The 13,252-nt window shown below is 51.1% G+C and overlaps 1 protein-coding gene across 1 annotated transcript in view; it reads left to right on the top strand.

Moving 5' to 3' along the window:
• Positions 1-1,577: 1,577 nt before the first annotated feature.
• SCD5 (stearoyl-CoA desaturase 5) overlaps positions 1,578-13,252 on the top strand; it is a 139,167-nt gene continuing 127,492 nt past the window's right edge. Inside the window, exon 1 of the mRNA XM_026509866.4 lies at positions 1,578-2,126. Within this exon, the coding sequence (XP_026365651.1) occupies positions 1,895-2,126 (232 nt within the window). The 5' untranslated portion in view covers positions 1,578-1,894. The remainder of the gene's footprint in view (positions 2,127-13,252) is intronic.

The following is a 13,252-nucleotide window of genomic DNA, read 5'->3' as shown; positions in this document are numbered from 1 at the left end:
TATTTGTTCGATCTGCCTTCCCTCCCAGATGAGGAGCTCCTTTAGGGCAGGGACCATACCTTATTCATCCTTGTATCCCCAGTGTCCACTAGTCCTGGCACATAGAAGGTGCCCAATAAATCCCAAACAAACGACTGAATGGTTAGAGTGAGTGTGGGGGGAGTCATTACAATAACCCAGAGATTTTTGGCCAAAGAACTAGTCCAGTGAAATCGATACCCTCTAGTTTCATGTTCTATTGTCTCACTAGTCATTATTCAGTGCCAACATTTACCTGGCTGGTCACCAGGCAAATTTCCTTTCATTCTATAATTTCAGCTCCATCTGAAGCGCCACCATAACGCTTCCTCAGTGGCCCTAATTCCGCAGCCACATACCTTGTTTCCGTTTTAAATCAGCCATTATTTTAATCTGACTGATTGGACTGGTTCAAGTCAGCTAACAATAAGTTGCTCACATATGGCCCTTTCATGCAGTTCTTTGTAATTTTTTGCCCTTTCCCAGAATCTTGGAAAGGATTCCTAACAATAGGTAATCCAAAAATCAGCTTTATTTGTCAACATAATAGTACTCCTTCAAACTCACATTCATAGAATTTGCAAGTTGGGAGAAAGAGTACAAATTATTTCTGTGCCGTAGGGAAATTTGTGTCTGGAGACCAGAGTTGGGTCACACTGACTGAGAACTAGAACTCGGACTTCTGGTTCTGAGGCCTTTTTCTTCTGCTACCAGCCTGTAGGTGCAGCCACACCTGTTTGGGACGTGACCAGCTCACCCCTCTCAGCATTTCCGTACAGTTAGGGTTCCCTCCGAAGCAGCTCTAAATCATCTGCAAAGAGAAGAATGAACAGACAGACGCAAATTTTTCACGGGTTAATTTTACTTTGAAAGTTCTGGGTGATTCTTCTAAAGCCCCCTTCCCAATGGTGCTGACTTGACGGTATTCCATCCACCCAGGACTAAGGAGACAGTCCGGAAGGGCGCTGGTTAGCCCAGACTAGGCCGTGCGCCGAGCTGCGCGGATGCGGGGCTGCGCGATGGGCAGGGCGCTGTTGGCTGCTAACTCATGTTATGTGTCATCTAATAGGCACTAACTGAGCACCTACTGTGCGTCTTGCTACGGCTGCATCCCTCCACCGTGCGAACCGGCAGACGCGTGGACTTCTGATTCTCACCTCGGATATGGCCTTAACCGGTGTTGCCACTCCAGACAGCTATTTTACATTCGCCAACGCGAGTGGCCTGTGGCTTCAAAAGAAAAACAGAAGTCATTTCAAAAGGGAAAGGTATTTTTTGGAACTGGAGAAGCACAGAGAAACGACCAAAGTGCTGTGAGCTCCCTGTCGGGGGAGCCCCCTGCCCCCACCCGCGGGCGGCGGGGCCAACCGCCTGTCCCGCGGGCTCGCGCGTCAGGCTCCGGGAAGCCCGGGCAGCGGAGGCCGGGAGGGCGCCTTCCTCTTTAAGAGCCCCACGGGCGATCCTGATTGGCTGTAGCTATGCAGGTCTTCCTTCCTCGGCTCCCTCCGGGTGCTCCCTCCCGCTCCCTTTCCTCAAGCCCTCCCCCCACTCCGCGCCCCTCCCGCCCCGGACGCTCGCCTCCTCTTCCTCGCAGCCGAGTTTGGCCCTGGCAGCCGCTTGGGTGATTCGCCAGCAACAGATGCGGGACGCCGCGATTTGCATCCTTAGTCCACGCTGAAAGCCCGAAGAAGAGAGAAGGAACCAGAGAAGGGCCGGGAAGGCGGGGACGGGAGTGCAGAGATCCCCCCCCCCCCAACAAAAGGCAGAAGCCCCCGCCCCCACGGGAGAGCTCCGCGCCTGCTGAGCTCCTGCCTGCAGCCGCCGCCGCTGCCGCCGCCGCCGCCGCCGCCGCCGCGGGCGCCCACCTCTCCCAGCCATGCCAGGCCCGGCCGCCGACGGGGGGCAGGTCCCCTTCCGCAACGCCAAGGAGGAGATCCGTGCGAGGGTCGAAGGCTCGGAGGACGGCGGCGGCCAGCAGAGACCCGGCGCGCACGGGCAGCGGCAGAACATCGTCTGGAGAAACGTCGTCCTGATGAGCCTGCTCCACTTGGGGGCCGTGTACTCCCTGGCGCTCATCCCCACGGCCAAGCCGCTCACTCTGCTCTGGGGTAAGTTCCGCCGGCGCCCCCTGTGCCCCGGGCACCGTGGCGAGGCCGCGCCGGGACGCGCGGGGTCGCCGGCCGCCCGCCGCCGCTGCGCTCGCCCGTCGCTTCTCCCACGCGCCCCGCCGCCTTGACCTGCGGCTGTCGGGCCTTTGGGACGGGCTGGTATTTCTGTGCAGGTATTTGCTACTTCTGCCTCCCCCGCGGTCTGGCAGAGTAGGCGCCTTTGCCGGCTCCTGGATGGAGAGCGGGAGGGACCCGGAGTCCTGCGGCTGCACCGCCGTGCGCAGAGGAGCGCCAGGGGACACGCTGGGCACTGGCTGAACTGGGCTTCGCGGGAGGGAAGACAGGCGGGATGGTTGTGTCGCCCGTGCGGGTCCCAGGCGCCCTCCCATCTGCCGCCTTTCAGGTTCGCGGTCTCTTCCGCTGGCCACGGACCTTGGGGCTGAGTTAAGAACAAGAAAGGGAGTGGAGGAGGGTGGAGAGACCCGGCACAGAAACAGTCTTGATTTTCGCGGATTAGATGGAAGAAACCCGTTTCCCTCCTGCCCCCACAGGCCCCTGCCCCTGCCCCCTCCGTGATCTGCTATGCCCAGTTGCGCTTTCGCGGTCCCAGAAGTTTCTTGGCGAGCAAACCGAGCCCTCGGCGAGATTGCTCAGCCCGCCCAGCACAAAGCTGTAACTGTGGCCGTGCGGAGCCTCCTCCAGGCCTTGTCCTTCTCTGGCCAGTGCGGGTCTGTCGCCGCACCTGTGGCTCTCCCACCACCTTCCTTCCTAGCACCCCCATCCTTGCTGGCGGGGGAAGGAGCCCAGGAGTGGACCACCGCACCCACCCCCTCCGCCATTTCCTGCGCCCCAGGGGCTCAGTGCCTGCCCTACGCGATTCAAGTCGCTAGCCTCTGAACCACCTCGCAGGTCCCCCTGGTCCCAGTAACTGGTTTTGGCTTCAGTCACATCAGGGGCGGTAGCGGGGACAGAGGGCGCAGGCATTGATATCCTGGGCTGAGAATTTGATGAGGTAATCCAAGGAGCCCTTTCAGCTCCGGGTTTGGGGATCTCCAAGGGGGGGAGGGCAGGAGAAACACAACCGACTTTTATTTCCGGAGGGGCAAAGGAAGAAAATAAGAAGACTTCTTTCCTCAAAGCTTATTTGGTATAGTGCCAGCTTCAAACGCCTAGGCCACTTAGGCTGCGAGCCTTCCCTTGAAACCCTGCAGCCCCTGCTGTTGGAAGCAAATCCATCCAGAGCCCCGTAACTCTTAGGGGGTGCGGCTGAGAGAGGGGCCGGGGAGTTGATGGATGGTGAGAGGATCAGGAGTCTTTGGGGATCCATTGAACCTTTTTTCCCCTTCGAGTTAGCTCCTCGGGCAGCCCCAGGAGCTGGAACTCAGGACCCCTCTATCAAGAGTCACTTGCTCCTCCTTGGACTGAGCCAGCCAGGCGCCAGCTCCTGAAGCCTTTCTAAGCCCCCTAAAAGCTCTTGGCAGCCCCCTGCTCATGCCTCCCCCATTGAGTGCACCTCCTCAATTCTGTGTCCTTTTCACCATGATTTTTGTGATTATGTATTGGTTTAATTCTCTATCTTCCTTCCCTTATCTCCAAAAGACTAGATTGTAGGATGTTCAGCCATTGCTTCATGGACATACCCCCACACGAAAGCCCTTACAGCCCCTGAGACTTCATGGAGCTCCTCCCTCCCTTTCCAGGGCAGGAACTGTGCCGTTGGACTTCAGCGCCCGCCTGCCTCCAGGGAATTGGGGCTTAGCCTTAATAATGCCAGTGTCAGAGAGAACTCAGGGAGAAGTGGGCACTTAAAACATTTCTGTGTTTGTCTGGAGCTCCGCGGGACCCACAGGCTCCAGTCCTTATAGCCCCCAAACCCTGCTGACCCTGGCACCCCGCCAGGAGCCACAGCACAAGGCCTCCTCTCCAGGCTTGCCAAGTCGCCTCTGCCCTTTCCAGGCTGTTCTCTGTGGTGAAGACAGAATCTTTGTTTCTGAAAGACCTTGACCAGAGGACACCTCCCTCAGCCCCAGACGCCTTCAGCTTCCCCAGAGAAGCCCACACACTGCTCTGGTTTCCCTTTGTGGGTGATGCTGCCAAACCCCATTCTGTATCTCCCCGCATAGACTTCTGCCTTAGCTGCCTTTCATCGGCTCTGTTCTCTGAATCTTGATTTTCTCCCTACCTGCGCTTCATTGTATCACTAAGGAAAAGACAGAGAGAGAGAGAGAGAGAGGAAGAAAGAAAGAAAGAACGAGAGAGAGAGAGGAAGGAAGAAAGAAAAAGAAAGAAAAGAAAAGAAAAAAGAAAAGAAAAAGTGGTAGCTGTTGTAGTTTCAAAGTCTAGAATTTCAGCTTAGGTACATTCTTTTTTTTCTTTTTTTTCAAGATTTTATTTATTTATTTGACAGAGAGGCAGTGAGAGAGGGAACACAAGCAGGGGGAGTGGGAGAGGGAGAAGCAGGCTTCCCCCTGAGCAGGGAGCCGATGCGGGGCTCGATGCGGGGCTCCATCCCAGAACTCTGGGATCATGACCTGAGCTGAAGGCAGAGGCTTAAAGACTGAGCCACCCAGGCGCCCCTAGATACATTCTAATCAAATGAATCTTATCTGATGGACATCTTGTGAGAGAAGGAAGAGACTGAGATTAGCTGAGATCAGTTGCGCTCAACGCTAGGATCTATAAGGGTATTTTCAGTGGGAGCCCTGGGGCCCTGACCCACAAATTTCCCCCACTGGACACCCTGTTTCACCACCTCTGCCGCTGGTCCTGTCTAGCTTTAGGGCCGAGTTCATGCACTAATGGGCTGCTCATCCACTTCGGGGATGTAAGTTGTCAAGAAAATAGGCTTAGCTCGTCCCTTGCTTGCCACCCTGCACCCCGGGTGACGTTGCCCTGGAAACAGGCATCGGTGCAGTGCGCCCAGCAGAGGCTGTGTTAGGTGTGCAGCGTGTGGCGAGTAATTTGTGGAGCGGTAAGATGTCATCCATGGAAGATCCGTCAAGTTGTTCAGTACACCCTCCTCCACTGCCTAGTCCCCCACCTTTTTATGACTCTCGTTGGGGCCAGGGCTGGTTGCTTTCCCTTCTTATACTTGCACTTTTCTGAGTGGGCAGCCTGTCAGAACAGAACGCTCTCGGTTCCCACAGGTCCCGAGGGATGAGTTTATGAGTTTCAAGGACAGAATGCAAACTCCAACTGGAAGAAAAATCTTCACCTGAAGGCCGGAGCTCACAAAAGTGCCTGCGTTAAGAGTTTGGGGCCAAAGGCACAGTTCTCGCATGCCCTGAATCCCAGGATGAGTGGAACAGAGGACTGAGTAATGGCAGTTAAGAGTCCTGGGCTCCTTTCCAGTGAGCTTGGCCTTGCCTGTCTCCAGGCATTCTGGATATTGGTTTCCAGAAATGTCAGGGACTTTTCTGGTTTCTAAGTGTCATCTGAGTCCCCTAAATGTGTCCTGTGGTGACGTCATGGCTTTTTTTCTTCTTGGGACAACTTCAGTGGAAGTATGAGGCATGAGAAGCAGTCATTTGCCCTGCTCCCTTCCTCCATCCTGCCTGGGCGCAGACATGGCCATTGTTGAGGCCGGACAGGAATTCCCTGGTGCCCTTGCTGAACTCTCCTGAGTGGGGTTTAGCTTCTGGGGAGGAAGCTGAGAGGAGGAGGGGATTAAAGCAGCCTGGGGGAGAGGAGCACCCGGAGAGGCTGGGGTCTGGAGAGTGCTGGTCCACCAATCAAGCTCTATGTAATTCTGAGAGTTGCCCAAGAGGAGCTGTCTTCTGTCAGGCAACCAGTCACCTGCCTCCACGACTTGGGATGGGCTTGATGTCTTTGTCTTTGGGTTGTGCTTCTTTTTCTATCAAGTCCCTAAAGTTGTTGAGGAGCCCCAAGAAGGTGTTGGCCTCGGACTTCTGCCTTGCCTCCAGGTTTTCTAGGGTGAGCGTGGCTCAGGAGAGACGTATCTGAACGTGAATCCCTGCTCTCCCACCTATCTTCTACATGACCTTGGACAAATGAACGTCTCTAAACGTCACCTTTCTTGCCTGTCAAATGGGTGTATTTATACTTCTTGCTCGCAATGCGGTGAGAGCTAAATCTGAGATTATGTGTAAATCACAGCACAGTACCTGGCCCTTGGCCGGTGTTCCATGGTTATTAGCTGCCATCATTATTGGTCCTGATACGGGCTCTTTTTCTTCAGTCGAAGGGGAAAAGGCCCTCTCGCAGCACGGGAACTCTACAGAGCTGGCACAGAACTTGGCTTTGTTGCTTCTCTTGCATGGAAAAGATTGCTTTGGTTTTGGAAACAAAGGTTCTTTCTCAAAGTTTCCAAAGACAAATGAATACAAATCCCTCCTAGTCCTTCCTCCCTTACCCCCCACCCCTTGCTCCCGACCAGTCCCTTCTCTTTGATTCCATTTTCCTCCCATTTTCCTCTAAAAGGTCACTCGTTTGTAGATAAGAATCTTTTTGTTTAGCTGACAATTCACCTGGTCTTTAGTGTTTTCTCTGGGGTTTTTTGAGCCCCTTACAATTGCTGTAGAAACAGGGCCCACGTATTTCTCTAAATCTCTTAGGGTCATAGTTGTGACTTGGTTTTTTTCCCCATCCCTGTCTTGAGTCACGTTTTAAAACAAACAAACATACAAACAACCCCACTTTAATGCTCAATTAAACTACTAAAAAACCAAAAACCAAAAACGAATCTTCCTTCTAAACCCTGTAATACCCAGTGCATTGTTGCAACTCCTGTATTTTTAATAAGTGGGCAGGCCCTAAGAGCCTCCGTGCCCGAGGCTGGAGGGCAGCGAAACCGGAGAATAGAGTACGCTGTTGCTGGCTTCATAGTCCCAACGAGCATAAATAGAGGTTTGAGGTTCACATTATTAACTCAGTTTTTTCTAAAACTGGTCAAGGTCACTGCAGACTCTACTGTGGTCTTGAAATGAGCAGTGCTGCAGAGTAGAAACCTGGGCTGGAAGCCCGGTACCGCCCCCCGGTTCAACTTCATACATGTCCCCTTCCAGCGTGCGAGCCTCGGCTTCCTCATCCATGAAAGGGGGACAGGAGCCTTGAGCTGAAAGTTGTGTGAAGAAATGGGATGCCTGTGAAAGTGCCTGCCAGAGAGTAGACCCTCGGTGCTATTGACTGGCATTCCCTCCCACGACGGGGGCCTGAGTCACAAAATCGGCACTGGCTCCATTGTCTGTCTGGGGCTTGGAGCACTTGTGGCTCAAATAGAAGGGACAGACTTTAAATCCAAATGTTCCACCATGACCTTGCTGTAACACTTTTGTTCTTGCCTTATCTAGCTTTGTGGATGGCATAAAATTATAATAATTGCACAGAAGAGCCATTGATCGATTTACAAAAGGTGAACAGCTGTGGTGGTTCCTTTAAGATTTTGTAAAACACAACAATGTCTTTGGGTGACATTATTCTCACTGAGTGTTTATTTGGACATGCTGCAGTTTCTGGCATGCGGTCTACCTGTTGCTGTTGGGACGCACACCGTTTCTTAGCCCTGAGGTTAAGGGGCTAGGCTTTGGAGTGAGGGTTTGGGACCAAAACCCAGTCGTTCCCCCTCCCCCCACGTTCAGCCTTGGTCAGATCACCCGCCCTGCTAACGTTAGTGTCCCCAAGCGCACAATGACGATAATCAGTAGTACAACAGTAGGACATCAGGTTGTAGCTGGAGTGAAATGAAACAATAAAGAACTTGGCCTGACCTGTGATGAGTGCAGGATGATGTTTGGAAATGGTGAATCACTATGTTGTACGCCTGAGGCTGATAGGACTGTATGTTAACTATACTGGAATTCGGAAAAAAAAAAAAAAAAAAAAAAAAACTTGGCCTAGAAGCCAGCACAGGGAAAGTGTGGTACACTTTCCCGTAGCGCTTCCCTTCTCTCCTTCCCTCTGTTGAGCTCATCCCTAGGAGGCTGAGCCTTGTTCCAGCCCCGCCCGCTCTGTCAGAAAGCGCTAGTCCCGGGGTCAAGGCGGTCACTCTGATTTTATTTCCTTTGGCAATAGGATGGTGGCCCCAGCAGCAGGTACCGGCTGTCCTCGCTCGTGAATGCCCATCCTTTGTTCATCATGTGCGTGAGTGGCCAGGAGGGAGGTCCTCCCAGTTGCACATGCAGTCATGTATTCACCCATCCATGAATTCACTCATTTTTTCCATTCCAGTGATTGTTAAAACTGGCTGCACATCAGAATCCCTTGGGGATCCTTTACAATTTTTGGAAGCCTCAGCCCTCACCTAGACCTACTGAATTGGAATCTCTAGGAGTGATGCCCTGGTTTCTTCTTCTATTTCTTCTTTTTTTGTTTGTTTGTTTGTTTTGGGTTTTTTGTGTGTTTTTGTTGTTGTTGTTATTTTTTACCATCCAGATATTTCTGATGCACAACTGGGCTGAGAGCCATTGTTTAATTCCCTTGTTCAATACTATTTATTACTTACCCATTCCCTGCCAGGCGCCAGTGCGATCCTGGACTTCATGGCACTTAGAGGCCAGTTGGAGAGCCAGGCGCACCAGCAGGAAGCCCGCGGCTGGCTGGCCCGCCCAGGGATTTGGGGAAAACGGTATTGTGGCCACAGGCAAGAGTGGGGGCAGAGCTCTGAGGGGAGGGAAGACAAAGAGAAGAGGGTAGTTCCAGGCCCTGATGGTTCTGGGAGGCTGAACGTGGTCAAGGGCCAGACCCAGGGTGAGGAAGATTCTTCAGGGCCTGGAGCAGCAGGGCCAGGAGATCGGGCTTGTGGGAAGGCTGCCCTTCCGCCTCTGCCTGACTCTCACCTTCTCCTCTCAGCCCATCACACACACCAACAATTCCTGTTATGATGAAATGGTCTGGAGCACAATTTTTAGACCAGACACTTGCCGGTGGGATGAGTGAGTCTGAAGTTTTCCAGGAGAGACCCTGGGGCACACACCTGGAGCAGGTGGCCAGTGGGGCAGGGCATCTCCTTCAGGCTTTTGCCCCTGTTCTCTACTCCTCCTGGTTCCTAAAAGGTACATACGTGTCGGGGGCTTGTCCTTATCTCACTTCCTCCCTTGAGCCCGGGTTTAAATAGCTGGTTCCCACTAGCCCTCATTTCAGGTCTGGTGAGTCCTGCTTCCGACATCCTGCCTCCCATTTCTGCACTTGCTAGGATGGGTTAGAGGGCTCTGCGGATCCCGGGAGGCTGCGGTCTGTAGACCAGCAGCATCAGCATCACCTGGGAGCTTGTTAGAAATAAAGACGTCCAGACCCCACCCTGGACCTATCGAGTCAGGACCTGCATTTTAATAAGATCGCCCGGTGATTCATCTGCATGCTAAAGTTAGAGAAGCACTCCCTTAAGTCCAGCCACAGGCTGACGGTTCAGAGAAGCGGGACATGAGTGGGATTTGGCAATCCTTCCTTCTTCCTTTTAATGGCCTCCTCCCCTTCTGCCTTCTTGTAGCTTATTTTAGAACATGTCGGGATCCTGCTTCTCTTGCCAACAAAAGGCTGTTGCTAAAATCTTTCAGCCGGCAGCAGCAATGTTTAATTCATGGGCTAGAAAATTAATTTTATTTTCCTGAATAGAGCTGGGGAAAAATAACAGGAAGGCTCTGTGCATGGCCCTTGGGAATTCAGCTTGTCTATTTAACAGATGAACTGGTAACGGTGAGGAGGCCTCAGGGGAGGGCTGTCTTCCACAAAATTATGAAGTAAATCCTATCAGTTAGGATGCTTTTGGCCACGGATAGTTCAAAACTCAACTTTAAGTGGCTTAAATGATAAGGAAATTTTCTAATTTCAACTGATAACAAATCCCAAGGTAGGGCACTTCTGAGGTAGGGCACTCCTGTCATCAAAGAGCAGGTTTTATTTCTGCCATGGGGGCCCTGTCAAATTTAGTTTTCCTCGTGGTTACAAGATGGCTGCCACAGTGCCAGGCAGCACAAGGCAGTCACAGCAGTGTCCTACAGAAGAAGAAAGAGGATGTCCCTTCCTGATGTGTCATCAGATAGAAAATCTTTCCTGGGTGCCTCACAGTTTATGTCTCCCGAAGTTTCACTTGCAGGATTATGTCCCAGGTCATTGGCAAAGGATTGATCAAGGTTGGCCACTCAGCCTCACGTGGTAGGGGTGGAAGGAGTAGGGGTTAAAAGGCAAACAAAACCCAGGCTCTGCTCAGAGGAAGAAGATGGCTTGGCAGCTCGGACAGCCAACACCTCTACCCCAGGGCCTTCCTTCACTCCCTGTCATGACTTTCCCTCTTTGGTGTCACCTCCATTCCCCGAAAAGGCTCTGGTTTCATATTGTAGCATACTCTCCCCCTCTACTTTCCATCACCCGCACTTTTCTCAAATCCTGCTGTCATTAGAGTGAGTCGTGCAAGTTTGTGTGTTCCATGAGGCTCTGACTCTCCTGTGGTGCTCCTGCCTCCTCAGGGCCTGACCCACAGCCTCTGCTCAACATCCCAGTGTTGGGTGAATGGTTAGGGGAATGAATGAATGAATGAATGAATGAATGAATGAATGAATGAATGAGTTTAATCACTGTGTGGCCTTTCTTTCTAAGGGAAGATAAAATTTTATTCTTTTTTTTTTTTTTAAGATTTTGCTTATATATTTGTCAGAGAGAGAGAGTGCACAAAACAGGGGAAGCAGCAGGCAGAGGGAGATGCAGGCTCCCCGCTGAGCAAGGAGCCCGATGGGGGACTGGATCCCAGGACCGGGGATCATGACCTGAGCGTAAGGCAGACGTTCAACTGACTGAGCCACGCAGGAGTCCCAGTTTTATTTTTTAACTTTAAAATAATGTGTTTTCCCCTGTTAGAGAGCTTGCCCTGTGATTTTGGGGGAAGGATTGTGGAGCGAGAAGCCTGTCTCAGTCCCCAGAAATCTCCATGCCCCTGCGCATGCGTGTCCACCCCGTGAGCCACCCTGACCTCACTGCGGAGCTTACGGAACTCTCTGTTGCTCTGCTGGATTTTTATGGGCTGAGGTGGGGTGAGAGAGGTTTGCTAAATCCCCTGTGGGAGAACTGAATTAAAAAGAAGATGGAAAAGGAGTGACTTAGAATGTTTTTTAACCAAGGTTTTCCACGGTGACACACCTGTCCAGACAGATAGTTTACTTGGTTGGCCATTTTCTTCATCTTTCAGGTGACACAGAATCTCGGTGATGGAGTCTTGTCCAGATTTCTGTTCCCTTGCTTCGAATTTTACTTAAAAGGGCGTTTAAAAGTCCACTTGCCCTCACCTAGCAGGTACCTTTTATTTGCACAAACAACCTAGAGAGAACCCAAACCATTACCCTCAGGGGGAAATCGCTAACTAGGGGATCAAGGAAACAAAGCCATAGCCTTTGGCTAGAGATTTGGAAAACGGTGCTTCAGAGTGCAGACATGGGGAAACTGTCTAGAGCGGGATTGTCCTGTGGCCATTGTGTACAAACTTCCAGTCAGACACTGCGTGTCAAGTGCCTACTTGAGCTAAGAGCTTCGTCGATGGCCTGCGGTGGCTGTTGGATGCCACAGAGGCTGGTCATTCCTCTCCACACACGTGCGTGACACTGAGGGGAAGGCAAGGTCTTGTGCGATTGTGGACGTTTCCTGAGATTGCCCTTAAAATGGGGGGAAAACCCCAATACCAATGGACTTAGAAATGAAATGAGACAAGTAAAAAGTTTAGAACTGAGGTTTGAATTTATTTTCTTCCTATCGTCATACACGTGCATGTTGACTGCGTGAGCTCTAGCTTGGTTCCCTGAAGAGACCATGGCTTATCAACGCAACCCGCGACTGGCACACACTAGTACTGGGAAGGGCATAACCCCCGCCCAGGGGCTGAACACCCTGCCGCAGGCACCCGTACAGGAAAAATAAGTACATACCGGATAAGGTCTGCCATCATGTTCACCTGCCAGGAAAAGACAGCTGTCTTATATAAAATACAATAATTGCTACCGGAAAAATAAAATACCTGTGACCTAAACGGGCAAGGTCATCTCCTCAGCAGTCTCTACCTCACCACCAAAAAGCAGTTATCAAGCAAGCAGTTAGTCACTTATGGTCTTGAACTAGGCACTGTGTAAAAAAACAAAACTAAATTAAACAAGACAAAACAAAGACCAGGTCTCTACCCTCGTACCTTTTATAACTCAAAGGAACAGCTGTGATTTTTCCCAGTACAGTAACCAACTTCATGTTCTCTCAGCATGGGAAGATAATGGAACATACCCTTTCTTCTTTAAAAATGCCATGCATAAAATCACAAATGAATTTCTAAACTTTAACTGTTTCGTGGAGTAGTTTGTCACCCACTCCTCTAATGGACGTGTTCGTGAGAAGCTTTTGCAGATGGTTACAACGCAACTCATTTCTATTCTCAGCCTGTGACTCACTTCAGTGTCCCCGAAAGCATTTGTTTTGCCCTGAAGTCTCTATAAGCAAAAGGAGATATTTATTAGCAAGTGTGAACAATGCCCACATGTCTCCCCTCTCCATCTCCCACCCCCAAATCCATTGTGTTTGGCTCAGCAGCTCTTGAAAAGTCGGTGAGTCATTAACATTTTTGAGCTATACTCAAATTACTGCAGGGTCTTGACTCCATCTGGAGCTCTGGGAAGAGTGAAGTCACTACCCTCTGAGTATAGACTAGATATGAACCTAAATTTGGCATAGCTCCCACGAGGATTGGAATGAACCACAGTTATTAGACCTAATATTCCTTCGCGTAAAGAGCTGGTATTCACTAAGTGTATACCAGACTGAGTACTGGTGCCTTCCGCGGTGCTCCTGGAATTCCCAACAACCCAGGAGCTTACAGGTCGATGCACGGCCCAGCTGCAGGGCTCGCATCTAAATCTGTTCTCATTGCTTTTGGTTGGTCGGTGCCCTGGTCAAAGAGTTTTAATATTAGCTCTGCGTACACATCGTCTTGTTATATATCATATGATCCATACAATCTCTGGCTTCTTGTTCCTAATTCTATTCTACTTGAATGAGAACTTTAAAAAAAAATCTATCTGTCATTCTGGCTTAAATTTATATCCCCAAAACCATTTAAGGAAAGGTGTTAAAGCCCAGTGTAAACTCCGGAGTCTGAAGTAACTCACTTGCCCCAATAAAAACTCCTCTAGGATAAGGGCCAT

Source organism: Ursus arctos, unplaced genomic scaffold (genome assembly GCF_023065955.2).
Source record: "Ursus arctos isolate Adak ecotype North America unplaced genomic scaffold, UrsArc2.0 scaffold_9, whole genome shotgun sequence".
Lineage (NCBI taxonomy): Eukaryota > Metazoa > Chordata > Mammalia > Carnivora > Ursidae > Ursus > Ursus arctos.
This window is presented reverse-complemented; position numbering and strand designations above follow the sequence as displayed.